Source organism: Pelecanus crispus, chromosome 7, assembly GCF_030463565.1.
Source record: "Pelecanus crispus isolate bPelCri1 chromosome 7, bPelCri1.pri, whole genome shotgun sequence".
NCBI classification, from domain to species: Eukaryota; Metazoa; Chordata; class Aves; order Pelecaniformes; family Pelecanidae; genus Pelecanus; species Pelecanus crispus.
In genome coordinates, this window is record NC_134649.1 from 20,281,883 (window position 1) to 20,299,062 (window position 17,180).

At 39.8% G+C, this 17,180-nt stretch overlaps 1 protein-coding gene across 1 annotated transcript in view; it reads left to right on the forward strand.

The window, feature by feature from the left end:
- The window catches only part of TLN2 (talin 2), a 118,565-nt gene that overhangs the window by 34,411 nt on the left and 66,974 nt on the right, over positions 1–17,180 (forward strand). Inside the window, exons 19-28 of the mRNA XM_075713535.1 lie at positions 1,144–1,310; positions 2,424–2,552; positions 4,112–4,225; positions 7,371–7,484; positions 8,861–8,995; positions 9,637–9,765; positions 10,401–10,503; positions 13,031–13,239; positions 14,699–14,818; positions 15,872–16,069. Coding sequence (XP_075569650.1) covers positions 1,144–1,310; positions 2,424–2,552; positions 4,112–4,225; positions 7,371–7,484; positions 8,861–8,995; positions 9,637–9,765; positions 10,401–10,503; positions 13,031–13,239; positions 14,699–14,818; positions 15,872–16,069 — 1,418 coding nt within the window. The remainder of the gene's footprint in view (positions 1–1,143; positions 1,311–2,423; positions 2,553–4,111; positions 4,226–7,370; positions 7,485–8,860; positions 8,996–9,636; positions 9,766–10,400; positions 10,504–13,030; positions 13,240–14,698; positions 14,819–15,871; positions 16,070–17,180) is intronic.

Here is a 17,180-nt window from a genome sequence, read left to right on the forward strand (position 1 = left end):
ATACTTAGTTTTTAGTAGAAGGCATTCAGATTCCATTCGGTGTTTCCAGCTTACCATTGCACTCCTGCAGTTGCAATTTTAACAGCAAAGAGACTCTGGCTTGTGACTGCTGTATTATTGCCCAAGCAGGTTATTCTTTCTGTTTGATTTACTGGCTTAATACTGGAAGAAAGGGATTTTTTCAAGTGGGGTATTTGGACTGGGACCTGAGTTATCCATTATTGGTAAAAATTTTAAATGCAAAATTGCATACTGGGAAATAGTTGATTACAGCTAGAAAACTTTAAAATTTTTGCCTCTGCCTGACCAAAGGAGCCTGGTGGAGCATTTAATTCTGAAGCCCACAAGTCACCTTTAACACATAAGAAAAATGCTGCTTTGGTTTTCTTTCCTGTGATTTTTTAAGAGCATTTGAAAAGAATGTGGTCTTAGGCCCAAACACATCTTACTTAGTTTGGTAACCTAAAGAAAGCCAAAAGCTTTGTGGGTCCAAGTCTATTATGAAGGAGTTCAAGCATATGTTTTAGTGACCAAAAGAATTTGCTCTAGGAAGGGTATGTATCCACTTCAGAAGCATTGCTGTTTCATCTCTGAGCTTCACCGTGACCAGAACATGACTCCGGTATCTTAAATATACACCTTGTTTTTGACCAAAACCACCTAATTGGTGCTGAGTCTCTTCTGACAGAGTTCTTAAATTTAGTTTATGTTAGACAGAAGATAATTCCCCAAAATAACTTTTCCAGAAGAAGAATAGGTGAAAGATGGGTGATTTTTCTTAAAGGAGTGAAATCTTGCCTGTAATTTGAAAGCAAAATTATTAGTCTTCATTGGGCCAAGAGTTTCCCCGAACTGCATATTCAAAACTACATTAAAGTATTGATTTTTGGGTTTTGTCTTGCTCTCTAGAATGCAAATACTATGTTTTTTTCTTAATCTCCACTGTAGCAATTTCCTTCATTTATGTTGCGATCCAAGATTTTGTTTATGAAGCTTCTAAGTTATGAACTATCTGTGTATCATTTTCAAATCAAAAGAATACTTCAGCAAATGTAACTTTATTCTCATCTTCTTGAGATGACTTTTGAAACTAAAACTGAAATGCAGAGAGAAGGAAAGTAAAAATGTAATTGTATACCGCAGGTGAAATGGTACGGCAGGCCAGGGTACTGGCTCAAGCCACTTCTGATCTTGTCAATGCCATGAGGTCAGATGCTGAAGCAGAAATCGACATGGACAACTCTAAGAAGCTTCTGGCTGCCGCAAAGCTCCTGGCAGATTCTACAGCCCGCATGGTTGAAGCTGCAAAGGTACCAGGAAAACAAACTAACCGTCAGCTTAAAATTGTATGGTTATATACAAAGAAGAGATGGTACATGGGCTACTATAGATAGGATCTGGCTGATGGTAGAGATGGTTTTTCTTATCCTGTAAATGTTCTGCATTGAATGACTTATCCTAGGTATGTTCAGAAAAACAATGTATTAGTTACCTGGGGTTTTTTTTTGTTTTAAAAACCCTTCTTGCACTGCTGCACTCACCTGTGTGCAGGGTGGTCGTGACTCAAGCCACTAGGGCAGTCACTACCAGCCATAACCACTGTGATGCAAAGTCTTGTACCAGTATACTGGTACAAGGAACAACAAACACATAGCGATCTCTTACAGATATCTTACAAAAGCCGTTAACAAAGCAACTCTACCTCTGTTTGTCTTTAGGAACAGTTTCCTCCACCTGGGAAATCTTGCCTGTGTTGTTCCCTCCCACCCCCCATTCTCACAAGAGGCGCAAATATCTAACCTTTCCTTTCTGTGCTAGAAACCTATTTAAATCCACTAGGGAGGAATATATTCTTTGAATTGTTTCCCAGATCGTGCACTTAAATGTTTTTTATAGATCAGGAGCAGCCATTCTGCTAAGGTTCTAGAAGGCCCATGTGCCTGGCCACAGAGCATATCCTTGACTTTCCAGTACTTCCTCAGACTTCAAATGGAGAAAACCTACTGTGTTAGATCTTGAGGTTTGGACTGCAGTTACTGAAAGGCATGTTGAATTGGGAATTGTAAAAACTGTTTTTTTCAAAACCTATATTCAAATAATCAAAGTATGTTATTACAGATCATAGTGGAAGCAGTTTACAGAAGCTTTTTTCCCAAGCACTTAAAGTAGTATATGAAGCAAATGTTCAACTTCCTTCCTCAAAGTAGCTAACATACACAGTAACAACCTTGCACTAGCAATAAATTTTCCGCTTCAAAGTCTTGTAACATTTTAATGTTCTTCTAACTTTGGTTAAGATAATACAAGGAAAATAAAGGCTGGTGTAGCAGACACTGTCTGGAACTAAAGCCTTGATATTCATCAACGTTTTCTCCAGGAACTTTTACTGAGGCTCATAGTTTTTGCTCTGAAATTTTGTGCAGGGAGCTGCAGCCAATCCTGAAAATGAGGATCAACAGCAGCGTCTGAGAGAAGCAGCAGAGGGACTGCGGGTTGCTACAAATGCTGCTGCACAGAATGCCATCAAGAAGAAAATTGTCAACAGATTAGAGGTTGGAAACTAGATATTGTTGAATTTTCAGTTTACTCCGTTTTGATAATTAGTATCTGTAGATAATTTCAAGCAATGCATATTTCAGGAAAAGTGCTAAGCATAGAATGATAGCACTGTAAGCTTGGTTTCAGAGTATAAGGCTTGGAATTAGAGATGCCAGCATACGATACCATAATCCTCAAAACTGTGCAACTTGTATCACCGATGTAGTAAGCTGGTGTATGAATTTGACTCAGAAGGCATTTGATGGTGGCTTAGTCATAAAATTAGAACAGCTGAGGTTTCAAACAGCTGAGCTGAAACTAGTTCATTACTGTTTTAATTTATCTGTATGATCTGTCATTTACACGCAGTATCTTTTGGTGGTTTTACTAGTATATCTGCCAGAGTTTCATGTAGATTTCCATACAAAGATATGTTGAATTGCACCCTATCCAATTAAACTGGTAAGTTATTCAGAGAATCAAAGCAGCAGAAACAAAGGTAGCCCAGCCAAGGGGGTGAAAGGCAATTTACTGTGGACTAAGGATAAAATATCTCTGAAGTTTGACTTGGAGGCAAGGTTTGATCTTCCCATTCTCAGCTAAAATGTAGAAAAGACAGATTAAAAAAAGAAGCCTTTCATAATTCATAGTTCCCAACTGTGGTTTTACAGTAGTCTGATTCAAGTGCAATAAGATTAAACAAACAAGGAGGTCTAAGTAGGTAACCATGTTCCAGAAGTGCATTTCAATTACTGTATCTGGCTAGAACCAAAAATCAGGAGTATTTCAGGAAATAAAGGCTGATGTCTCAATTTTCTAACTGCATGCAAGAAAGCTTTATAGAAAGGACATGTTTTGTTTTGCTGTTATAATGTTATACTGCCTTACAAAGGAGTGAAATGTGTAATGATGAGAATGAACTTCATGCTTGGTTGTATTTAGTGGGGCAGTTAAAGGAAAGTATTGTACAACATGTTGGAATACCTTGGATAAATTGTTGAATTTCTAATTTTGTAATTGGGAGAATTTGATAATAAGACTCCTAGAGATTTGAAGAAGGTCTTCTCGGTGCTTTTAGACTCAGTAATACCAGTATTAAGTACCTTTGCATCATTTTAGTATCTTTGCTTTTGCCATAGAGCAATCTCAGTAGAAGTTGGCTCCCTTGAGTCTTTGGTCAGAGGTGTTAATGTAGCAGTGTGAAGCACTATATGTACTTTGCCTGTTTTCTCTGGCCTTTTTTGTAGGGAGATAATTGATTAGACCATTTCTGGTCTCTGTAATTGACTTCCTTTGGTCATACTGCAACCTAAGCTATGAAGGAGTAAAAGCTTAGCATCCTTCTAGTTCCACCTTTATTGGCAAGTTAGAGATGGATAACAGTGTTCAGCTCATTTTCATCTTGAGAGAAGAACAATCCTGAGTTTCCTTGAGGCAAATCAAATTAATCAAGGGATGTGATGTATTAATCTGTCAAAGTTGTTACTGTCAAAGTTACCTATAGTATGTATTTCATCCTCTGAATTACTCAGACTTTTACAACTGATTTAACTCTGTTTCCTTTTCTCCAAAGATTGCAGCTAAACAAGCTGCAGCTGCTGCTACTCAGACTATTGCAGCTTCTCAGAATGCAGCTGTTTCAAATAAGAACACAGCAGCCCACCAGCAACTTGTGCAGAGCTGTAAGGTAAACATATCACTACCCACGGACAAATAACTCTTGAACTCTGCTTTATGGGGAACTGAAGATTGCCTTCTATAATACTTTTGCAACCTTGAAAGAATATTTAAAAAAAAACAAAAAAAAAAACCAAAAAACCACCACACATATTCATCTGTACGGATTCTGGACAACCCTCATTTATTGTATTATCTGTAGTTTCCAGGCATTACTGTATGGAGAGCTTTGAAAAGCTGAGCTTTTCAAAGTAAGTGCCACGTAGTACTTGCCTGTTACAAATATCTCTGCAAGCACCTTACTAGAAAGGATGGACACGCATATATACCCCAGCATGTATCTGTTGAGTAACAACCAATTTACCTGAAGCAAATGCTTTAAGTAAAAGTTTTGCTGCAAATCAGTCAGCACTACTGTATAGGTAGAGCTAGGCTAGAAGCACTGTGTGCAGGGGTCCGGTTGCTCAGAAATTTGTACACTGGCAAGAAGCCTTGCCCATGCGTTCAGCGCACGAGTGTGCTCTTTAGCAGGTGAGTAGCTCTATGATCATCAAAACAGGCTGCTGAATGATATATGCGGTGAAATGGGACTGAGGTCTGCTATGGGATAAAGGTAACTTTTGAATTTTCCACAACGAAGGATGGAGTAGCAGTAGCGATTTATAGAATCATAGAATATGATATGAATATACTATGATGGAGTGAAATCCTTTTTTAATGTATGGGTTATATAACTGGTTATATAACTAACAACACTGATCCTGCTGTTCTAGATGCTCAGCCTACAAGCAATGGGGGCCTTAAATGTCACTGTAAAAAATAAGCTATAGACCTTACTATGGGGTTAACATGATTCCTAGCTTGAAGTTAAAGCTACAAGACAACACATTTCAAGGTATGCCTGAAGTCAAGCACATTTTTATAGTTCTAAGCTAGAATTCAGTGTCTGGTGAGAAGCTGTTCTCTTTTGTGTTTAAGCTACATTTGGCAGTGTAATTTCCAGCTCTGACTAATGTTGCTTCAGGGTTTTTAAAGAAATTGCATTTAAAAAAAACCTGAAAAACACAACAGAATACAAAAGGGTTTTCTTCTGGATGGAAGGGCAGTTATGTGGGGAACGAGAACCAAACCATCAAAGAAAGCACCGTTAAAAGCCACATTAACATTCAGCAATTATTTCTTGTCATGGTCTTCCTAATAAATGTTGGAATTAACGTAGCTCAAGTACATCTGGAGATTGTGTTGTAGGCAGCTGCTATTTCAGTATGAATTACAAAAAGAAAAAGCTGAATCAGTGTATTGTTTATAGTTCATTCTAATTTGATCCTGATGATGATTTATTAGATAGCAGAGAAGATCTGATACTTACTTTTTAACTTTTTTGGAGGGAAAATAAGCAGTATTGCACTGCTGATGTAAGTGTTATTGTGGAAGGGATTAACAAGGAGCATGAATGTGGACAGTCCAGGAATAAAGTTTTAGCAATACACACTTCAGAATGCTCCAGCCATACTATAAAGTTTGTATTATTAGAAGTCAAGGAAAAGTAGGCTGAGTTGCTTGTGTGTAAAAGACAATGTTATTCTGAAAGCGAAACATTCTCTTGAAAAATCTGTCACCTCCACTGCTGGCATTTGAACATGCAAAGGAAGTAATTCAAATACTTCGTGTACATAATTTTGCAGAAAAATCTTAGATTGTCTTATAGAATCATAGAAGAATCATCGAATCATTTAGGTTGGAAAAGACCTTTAAGATCATCCAGTCCAACCTTTAACCTAACATTACCAAGTCCACCACCAAACCAAGTAAGGGTAGAGTAGCAATTTCGTGTTTCCTGGCTTGGTGGCTGGATTATTTTTAATGAAAGTAAAAACTAGGAATCATTAAGATTGGAAAGGACCTCTAAGGTCATCAGTCCAACCATCAACCCAACACCACCATGCCCACTAAACCATGTCCCAGAGTGCCACGTCTACCCGTTTTTTGAACACTTCCAGGGATGGTGACTCCACCACCTCTCTGAGCAGCCTCTTCCAATGCTTGACCACCCCTTCCGTGAAGAAATTTTTCCTAATATCCAATCTAAACCTCCCCTGGCGCATCTTGAGCCCATTTCCTCTTGTCCTATCACTAGCTACTTGGGAGAAGAGACCAACACCCACCTCACTACAACCTCCTTTCAGGTAGTTGTAGAGAGCGATAAGATCTCCCCTCAGCCTCCTCTTCTCCAGGCTAAACAACCCCAGTTCCCTCAGCCGCTCCTCATAAGGCCTGTGCTCCAGACCCTTCACCAGCTTCGTTGCCCTTCTCTGGACACGCTCCAGCACCTCAATGTCTTTCTTGTAGTGAGGGGCCCAAAACTGGACACAGTATTCCAGGTGCGGCCTCACCAGCATCGAGTACAGGGGCACAATCACCTCCCTGCTCCTGCTGGCCACGCTATTCCTGATACAAGCCAGGATGCTGTTGGCCTTCTTGGCCACCTGGGCACACTGCTGGCTCAAGTTCAGCTGGCTATCTACTAACACCCCCAGGTCCTTTTCGGCCAGGCAGCTTTCCAGCCACTCTTCCCCAAGCCTGTAGCGTTGCATGGGGTTGTTGTGACCCAAGTGCAGGACCCGGCACTTGGCCTTGTTGAACCTCATCCAGTTGGCCACGGCCCATCAATCCAGCCTGTCCAGGTCCCTCTGCAGGGCCATCCTACCCTCCAGCAGATGGACACTCCCACCCAGTTTGGTGTCATCTGCAAACTTACTGAAGGTGCACTCAATCCCCTCATCCAGATCATTGATAAAGATGTTAAACAAGACTGGCCCCAAAACAGAGCCCTGGGGAACACCGCTCGTGACCGGTTGCCAACTGGGCTTAACTCCATTCACCACAACTTTTTGGTTTCTTGTAGATCTTGTAGGATCTTTAAACTAATGAGTATCTTGAATAAAGATTTCTTAAGTAGAATGTCTCTGAAAAATTCTATCGTGTATTAATTCAGTTCCATGGAATCCTAAATAAATTCTGCGAAGGCACAGGAGTATTGTACCTGTAATACTACAGGTTGTCTTTAAGGCAGATGGGGAGAGGGCTTGCTTTAGTATCAGATGGTTTGGAGTTTTTATTTATCTACTAAAAGCTTCTCCCTTTGTTTATTACAGAATGTTGCAGACCACATTCCTCAGTTGGTGCAGGGTGTAAGAGGAAGTCAAGCGCAGGCAGAAGACCTCAGTGCCCAGCTTGCTCTAATAAATTCCAGCCAGAACTTCCTTCAGGTGAAGTAAATTAAGTGCTGCAGTAGATTCTGTCAGAGCAAAAAACATTTTTTAGTGCTGTATGTTTTTATTTGTGATAAATAAGCAGTAAGCTGTTAAGAACCATGTAAAGAAGTTCATCACTGACAATGAGCCATAGCTAAGGAGAGTTTAGTTCCTCAGGTCAGATGGCTGAAGTATGTTGAATCTGTGGAGAGTGAAAACTGCCAAAATGGATGAGGATAAAAGTAACAAGAAAACTGAAGTGTATGGAGAAGAAACATTCATTGCTGTGGTACTTGCCTTCTGGAAAAGAGTTTAAAGAACAAGATGGAGAGAATTCAGCCTCTTTCTAAGCAGAGGTCTGAATATGTGAGCTGCTGTTGTCATCTTTCTTAGTGAAAGTAAAGTTAGTGTTGCACCAACAAGCTCAGGATTCTTCACAAATAAAAGGGAATATTACCATGTTTTTTTAGATACTAGCCTGCATATGTAATGGATCTTGATTGAAGTTTTAAACAAAACACAAACTTTGACTCTGTGCTTCTTCCAAAATATCTTTAAAAAAAAAAAATATTAAATATTGAGCGTTGATAACAAAACTATTGAGTTTACTGTTGACGTTACAAGAAACAAACAGAAGAAACCAATTCTCCATGTAATGACATGATCATTACTTGGCACCAGTTAGTCCTGCCTTAAACGTGGAATGGAAATAAACCCTTTCGTTGGTTGCTGTTAGTAGATTCTTTATGGTCCCATGTAGACAGAGGTATCGCAAACAATGCTCTCTGAGCATTTTGCTATATGGTTCCCTTTGGAGTCATTAAAATGATCCATCTCCCTTCTGGCTGTATGTGTGCACTATGGTGATGGTGAGAATCAGCAAAGTATTTTAATGGTATCAGCAGCGAACCCTGTGAAGAGTCATTGCTTGAATTACAGTTTTCAATTTATAGAATTTTGGCAGAGTTTAATATTTAGAAACATTGAGACAAATTTGCCATCTATGCCACCTGGACTTGTTCGTACTACATGGATGCTGAATGGCAAAAGTGCACGTTTAAATATTTTTAAGTGGTCTACATGAGTACTCAAAGGCCTCAGGCAGACATTGATACTAATGAAGTAGTCATCGTACTAGTAAAGCACTTACGAGTCCTGCTGCAGAGGACACTGCAATGTGGAATTATGACAGGGTGCAGCATATGACTAAAAGGCTGGGACCTCGATGGTGCATGGTTAAGGAGCAGGGAAGTGCATGAAATGGTCATTACAGAAGATCTAGAAACCTCATGAGTGTGTGAATGAAGGAAGCTGTTTGTTTGTTGAACCCTAAGCCTTCTTTAAAGAAAATGAGCTAGTAAAACCAATTGTGTTCACTGTTCTTTAAACAGCCTGGAAGTAAAATGGTGGCATCTGCTAAAGCTGCAGTCCCCACTGTGACTGATCAAGCAGCAGCAATGCAGCTAAGTCAGTGTGCGAAGAATCTTGCTACCAGCTTAGCTGAGCTACGAACCGCCTCCCAGAAGGTGGGTAAATGCTAGTTTTAATCAGCTAAAGCAAGGTGGCTTGGATGGTGGTCACAGGCTCGCTCCCACTGTGTCTCCCCCAAGGGAATGGCTCGTGCTCAGGCAGTGTTCACTTCTCAGTGCTGCTTTTTGTGCAGTTTGCTCAGACTCCCAGGTGGCTTCTGTGTCATAATAGAAAGGGGAGGGAGACGTGGCAAGAAAACTGAAAAGGTTGTGCTACCCATACCCAGAAAGACAGGAGGAGGGTATATGTGGAGCAGCACATCAAAGCTCTGAGCTGCTGTTACATCTGAAGGATGACTTTAGTCACGATGCATAGTTAGGCTATGTGTCACAGGTGAAGTTCAGACTGCAGCATTTATTTTCTCAGTACCTGGACTGCCTAGTGTGAAGGTATGGGTACACAAGCTACGTGCATCTCACTCCCCTGGTGGCTCTTAACAGTGTGTTATTCTATTCACAAGCTAAGAATATTGTGCAGGAGTTTGGAATCCATGATGTGTAACACTTAAAGTGCCCACAATGGCCTCTAAAGTCATGAGAGCAATAATTTGGGAGGGGGAGATTGTATCTGAAGCCTTTACTATTTCTGATAGTGGCTTATGGCTGCTAATAGTGATACTGGTCTGATTTCTGAATAGGCTCATGAAGCATGTGGTCCAATGGAAATCGACTCTGCTTTGAATACAGTCCAGACACTCAAAAATGAACTGCAAGATGCGAAGATGGCAGCTGTGGATGGACAGTTAAAACCTCTCCCAGGAGAAACTGTAATTGAGGAAGGATGTTCTTCATTTAAAAACAAACAAACAAAGTTAGCTGTTAAAAATTTTAAGTATTAGAGGCAAAACAAGTCATTAGGCTTTGGATAATGATGACACTGATAGGATTTTGCACTAATTCTCTTGACAAGAGTATGTATTCCTACTACACCAGAAGCACGTTCTGTAGCAGAATTACTCTTAGGACTGTAGGGCCTCCTTCTTTCCTGTACAAATTACAGTTTAGTAGCAGCAGTGTTTCAGTCTTTTCTTGTCAAAAAGAATTTCTTTTCAATAGTGACAAAGATGAGAACTCAATAATTCTAAGACTACCAGTCCTGGTAGGCTTAGAAAGTGAAATGTTTTATTTGGCAACACCCGCCCCTTCTCCTCCGATGAAGGTATTGATTTCCATTGCTGATTATAAAATAGTTTTGTTGCTCATATTGTCTAATATGTTAATTTATTTCACCTGGGACAGGGAAAACATGCTAATCAGGTTTCAGAGAAACTATGTGTGTGTTCAGTAGCTGAGGTAGAAGCTTGGGTTTTGTGGAACAAGGAATTTTTTAATACTGTTTAAAAAACAAGCGTGTTTTAGTTGAGCTTAAACGAAGAATTTTGTCCTTTGCAATTTTTCACAGCTTGAGAAATGTGCTCAGGACCTGGGAAGTACATCCAAAGCGGTCGGTTCATCAATGGCCCAGTTGTTAACTTGTGCTGCTCAAGGCAACGAGCACTACACAGGTAGTGTTTTATTCATAGAGTCTCTGTGAAACCTCTGCTTTCCATAAAATACTTGATAGGATTTTTTGTTATGACAGACTACTTAAATCAAGGAATTGCTCACTTCTCTTTTTTTTTTTTTTTCCTTGATGCTGATAGTGAATTTTGTGGCAATTTAGGAATCACCAGTGTAAATAATGTGCTTCATAAAAGAATAGAGTTACAATCTGCTGTGTGCCTGTATATAATCAGGATAGATTGAGACATCTGTTGTTTTTGTAAATATATGCCGCAAACTCTGTGAAGGACAGAACTAAAATGTAATGCAATTTAAAGGTCAGTGCCACTGGAAATGTTGCCATGTCCTTTCAGAAGGTTAAAAGGGTCTCTGGATATCTTTTGAAGCACAGGATGCAAACGTACTTGGGATAGCTTGGTGACGTTTAAAACTGCATCTCTTACTAGATGTTACCAGTTTACATGTATAATGCAGCTAGTCTCTCTGACTCATTGATCACATTTGCATAGTTTGAGTTAAAGCTCAGTGTGGGCACACAGATTCTGCAATTTGTTTTTGTACCTGTACTTTTAGAAACCAGAAACACCTTAATAAGGAAAATGCTCCTTGCAGGGGGGAAAAAAGAATTACTCTTAGATGGTAAAATGTTCTGTCTCCTTATTTCCGTAAGAAGTGAAAGCTGTTGACGCAAATGCTACTGTAGGATTTTTTTTTTTAAATATGACTGATAAAATGCATTATGGCAATTACCACTTCATTGGATATACTTGCATCAGGGCTGCATAACTTACAATTGCTTTCATTTGAAGCAGATGTAATTGCATTAAGGGGGCTCATGTTTCTATCACAGTTATGCAGAAGTTAGAACTGGGTATCTGGCAAAGGAATACAGATACTTGCAGCTGATATCAAGTAAGTGAATAATTGAATCTAGTAGCTCTCTTAACATCAGGCTATAAGAGCTGTTTGGTTGGGAAATCCTACAAAGCAATGAGTTCCTTTCTATCTCGTACTGTCGTCTTATGCAAAAACTGTTGTGTACTCAAGCAAGGACCAAATGTTTGCAGGTGTTATGACATTCTGCTGTTTCTCTGTGATAAAAATTCTTTACACCTTATATTCACTATTTAATAGTTCCCTCTTGTCTGCAACTGCAAATTTCTTTTTACTTTGTACTGAAGTGTACTGAAGTCATTGTAGAGGATGAAAGCAGCACCAGATTGAAAGCAAAACAATCAGGCCTTTTTATTTTGTGGTGCTGTGATAAATTAAGTCAAACTTAAAAGATGCTTAAGGGTACTGTAAATAAAGGGAACAAAAAGTGTGGGTATTTTTCCTGAAATTTTCTTTAAATTAAGAACATAGAAAGCTCTCTGTGGTTTGTCAAATAGAAAGGTTGTAACTGCAACGTAGGCAGTATTGTTTCTCTGCCTAGCTTGGCTTTACTTTGACATATAATATCACTTGCTTTTCATTATCTTCTTAAGTTTCTGCATTTAAAAATGCTCAGTTGATTGGAAGAGAAAAATGTTAAAAGGCACTGGTGTTAAAATGCTAACATGGCTACTTTGTGGGTTGTATTTTGTTGTGATGTCCCAGCTTTCTAAACATTTCCAACAGGGATATTAAACATTCTAATTATTTTTAATGCTTAAATAGCGATAACCAAGAGGTCTTGTACAGCAAATGTGAACCTTTTCTATAGTTTTCTTTTGGTAGGAATAGCATGATTTTAACGTTATCACTCAAAATATACCACCTACAGTAATTGCATGTGTTGCTGACTAGACTATGTGCTAATTAAGGTCTTTTAGAAGACTATTTTATATTTGTTTTCATTAAGGGCTGAATTAAATTTCAAAAATAGAAGAATGGGACCATTATTCATACAGTTGTACGTCTTAGCGCTAGAGTTGATGAATGTCCTATAATGTTGGTCAGACAGACCACAGAAACTAATTTCATTATGTCCTCTCTGGGACTTCATTCAGTTATTTTTATATGTTTGTACTCACAGTGATGTTAGGTTATAGCAAGTTGTATCATCTCTAATGATCTCTCTTAATTTTTTTAAATTTCTTGAACTTAAGCTATTGCTGTGTTTATTCTCTAAAAAAATCCAAAGCCGCATTTTCAGAAGCGGCAGAGGTGCTGTGGCTCTGAAGTCGTGTACACTGTTCTTGCAGACAATCACTTTTCCCCACAGCTTGGAGTATGAGTTTTTCCTCATTTCCAGGTTTTAGATTTTCTTGTTTTTCAGTGCTTCACTCAGATTTAGTCACTGATGTAGAGCCGTGCCCAGAATGTGGTCTTTGGGATATGATAGTTACTTTATGGCTTCACTTCAGACATTTCTCTAGGCAAATGATGCTGTATATTTTAAATGTGTTCGTGTTTGAAGACTTTCTTTTGAACTGCATTTGTAATGTTATTTTGCAATGGGATCATTACCTGCAAATTCATCTGTCATAAAATACAAAGATCATCTTAAAGGGTACTAACAGAATCCTTGATCAAATCTGAACACAGGAGTTGCTGCCAGAGAAACTGCTCAGGCTTTGAAGACTTTGGCTCAGGCGGCACGAGGGGTTGCAGCATCTACTACTGACCCTGTGGCAGCACATGCAATGTTGGATTCAGCAAGGGATGTCATGGAAGGCTCTGCTATGCTTATTCAGGAGGCGAAGCAGGCCCTGGCTGCACCAGGGGATGCAGACAGTCAGCAGAGATTAGCCCAGGTAAGTTGCAACTTGAGCAGCTACATGAATTATCAAACACCCAGTGAAACACAGGATTAAATAATGAGAGAGAACAACAGAAAATAAGGCTGCAAGGAATGTCCGCTTTCTCGTCCTTCCAGCAACTCTTGGATAGTAACATCACACTTAGGTTAAACAATGCAGATGGTGCAAAGTGTGGTATTTTAGTAATCTTTTAGAAAAATAAACTTAAACAAAGATGCAGTTAAGTGCTTTTACCCACAACATATTTGGGTAGGCTGCTTGACTGCAAAAATGAAACAACTGTTAAACTGATCATTATCAAGTGAAGGCTCTGTATTCATGTTAAATTAAAAAAAATGAATGCACGTTTTCCACACATGTGGCACCACTGCTTTTGATGACTCTAAGAAGTAACAGATTCTTTTTTACTGGTTTGAAAAGTTCTATAATTGGCCTATATTTTAAATAATTTCTTATGAGGAGACATTTGTTTTAATCAGGACTTTGTCTGAAAAAAGTAGCATGCAAAGGATTTCTGTGATTAATATATGGTTAATCATAGAATCATAGAATCATCTAGGTTGGAAAAGACCTTTAAGATCATCCAGTCCAACCATTAACCTACACTACCAAGCCCACTCTAGACTAATCAAGGGTAGACCAGACTAAACCACATCCCGAAGTGCCACATCTACCCGTTTTTTAAACGCCTCCAGGGATGGTGACTCCACCACCTCTCTGGGCAGCCTGTTCCAATGCCTGACCACCCTTTCCGTAAAGAAATTTTTCCTAATTTCCAGTCTAAACCTCCCCTGGCGCAGCTTAAGCCCATTTCCTCTCGTCCTATCGCTAGCTACTTGGGAGAAGAGACCAACACCCACCTCACTACAACCTCCTTTCAGGTAGTTGTAGAGAGCGATAAGGTCTCCCCTCAGCCTCCTCTTTTCCAGGCTAAACAACCCCAGTTCCCTCAGCCGCTCCTCATAAGACTTGTTCTCCAGACCCTTCACCAGCTTCGTTGCCCTTCTCTGAACACGCTCCAGCACCTCAATGTCTTTCTTGTAGTGAGGGGCCCAAAACTGGACACAGTATTCCAGGTGCGGCCTCACCAGCGCCGAGTACAGGGGGACAATCACCTCCCTGCTCCTGCTGGCCACAGCATTCCTGATACAAGCCAGGATGCTGTTGGCCTTCTTGGCCACCTGGGCACTCTGCAGTGCTGCAGCCTTTATCCCAGGTGCCAGGAGCAGTTGTGGATCTGCCCTGCCAACACTATCCTATCAAATGGGTGAGCATAAATAATGACTACTGCTACACTACAGGTGAGCAAACCAAGAAAGTCACAAGCCTCAAAAATAGTCTTGTTAGAGTTGGAATGTAGGAATTGCTGGCTGTAGAATGTGCCTCCTATTAGATAAATGACCACTTAAGCCTTTCTCAGTGTTTACTGGAGGTATTTACTTCTGTGTTGTAGGTGGCAAAAGCAGTGTCTCACTCTTTGAATAACTGCGTGAATTGTCTGCCTGGACAAAAGGATGTGGATGTGGCCTTGAAGAGTATTGGGGAATCTAGCAAGAAGCTCCTTGTTGATTCGGTGAGATGTCTTTTAACGTAGAAATAAATTTCAGAGAACTGAAAAGCAGATCTAGGTTCCCCATGTGTCAAATTATTATGTAGTAAATATGCCCTAGGTATACTTCATATAAGTTTTGTTTAAGTTTATGCAGCTTTCAAGTAGCTGTTACTTCTGCTGAAATGCTGTTCTTCTCATTTATGGGAAAGGTAAAATGTGTCTGTGGCTTATAAAGGCAGTATTAAAGTTGTTTTCATAGATCACCATTAGTTTGGTTTTTAGAAAATGCCAACTGTGACTTAATATTGTGAAGAATATGAAGATTTGAAAATTATAATCGATCTTCCCCCTAGAAGTGATCAGTTCAGTTTAAGGAGCATTGTGGTCGGTCAAAAAATGTTTAGTGCCTCTATGGTCATTTTGTGCAAGGAGAATAATTGTTATATTTCTGTTTAACTGCATCCATGTCAAAAACAACCCTTTGTGAATTAGTAATTTGCCAGAAGGTTATATGATTTGAATAACTTTTTTGCACATACCAGTGATCCTGCTACCTGTGAATGAAGGAGGAATTGTACTTGGATATGTTTGTGCAATGCCTTTTGGTAAAACCAGGTCAGGAGCTTAGAGTCATTGTGAAGAGCTGCCAATACTTGTGTGGTGTTCTGGAAAGCTTGTTTGTGGAAATGAATGATGACTTGGAGACCAAAATTCTCCAACTTTTGCCACTGAGTTCATCACTTCAAACTTTGTCGTTGAACCATAAAATGGCTGTCATCATCTCTGTCCCTTGAAAGGCTTACGTACTTGTCTGTCCCTTGAAAGAAATAGTGGGACTAAGGTCGTTGTATAGATTTCTAGTTGATAGCTGTCCCATAGTTGGACTATTCTGCATTCAGAACTGAATCACTAGCAGTCCAGTTGCTACTGCAATGGAGTACTTCCATTCTGGCTTGTATGTAAAGCTCATGACTGTATTGCATTTAGTCTTCTTGAATTATGTTGAGCTTCCCAGTTGTGAAGGGCTGGTGTGATGTGATAGGCAATAAAATAGGACACTTGGGTCTCTCACAGCTACCTCCAAGTTCTAAGTCATTTCAAGAAGCTCAGAGTGAACTGAACCAGGCAGCAGCAGACCTGAATCAGTCAGCAGGAGAAGTTGTCCATGCTACCCGGGGCCAAAGTGGGGAACTGGCTGCAGCCTCTGGAAAATTCAGCGATGATTTTGATGAATTTCTTGATGCTGGTATTGAAATGGCTGGCCAAGCACAAGTAAGTTGTTTTTTTTTTTTTATCTTGCTAATTGGGACCAAGGGTTATCTCGGGCATAGTATCTGGCAGTGCGGTATTTTGGTTATCTTCTAGCACAGTACCGTATGCTAGTGTGAGCGTATCCAAATATGACAGGTGATGTTTGTTATGAAGCAGTCATCTGTAACTGGTTAACTCGAGTGAAGTCAACTCAGCATTTGCTTTTTACGCAAGATACTGGTATTTGTTCCTGTGCCCAGTCAGAAATATGACTTCATACTACTCCTCTGTCTAGTTTGGGCTGTTAACTAGTTTGAGCTGTATATCTGAAGGTACAAAGGTGTTCTGAACCTCTCAAAGCTTATGGAAAGGGTTGCTTCTATTTTGGTAGGACTACCATGAAGCATAATTTATATGAACACTGTTCAAAATTTAGCATCTTTCCTTGCTAATTTTCAAATGCTTTAAGTAGAGGAAGGAAAAGATGCATTTAAAATCCAGACTTGATACTGCTCTATGGTGCGTGCTGGTGTGGACCTGCTACAGAGTGGAGCAAGCATTTGAAGAGGGCTGGCTAAAACGCCATCGATCTGACAGCAAGCACTTGGACTTCTGGTTAGTGATTTAAAATCTGGCAGAGTCCTATTCTGATGAATTCAGTAACAATCAGGAATGTTTTCACATACTATCTAGCTTATTCCTACTAGTCTAGGTACTCACTTGAAGTTGGAGGTATCGCCTTCATTTTATCTTACTGGATTGAGGTGTACTGAATTACACTAATTGGTCATTTGGAGGTGACTTAACAAATGTTCAGCATGTACCAGGAGAGCTAGGAGGACTTGCAGAAAAAAGCATCTGCAGACTGTTTTGCCCTAGTTAGTAGGAGGAACTTGCAAACCTAAGAAATGATTGCTGAAAGAAAACTAGCCAGCAAGTCTTGAGTGTGCCAGTCCTTTGAAGTCATTTGTGAAATATCTCTATAGTGCAGATGCTTTGTAGATAGAGATGAGTAGAGAGATTGGACAATGACTTAATCATTCAGGTTCCAGACCCATGAAGTGAGTTAGGCAGCAAATATCAGCTGATCCTCTGAGTAGGAGTTAGGTACCTGACTGTCTGTTTAGCCATG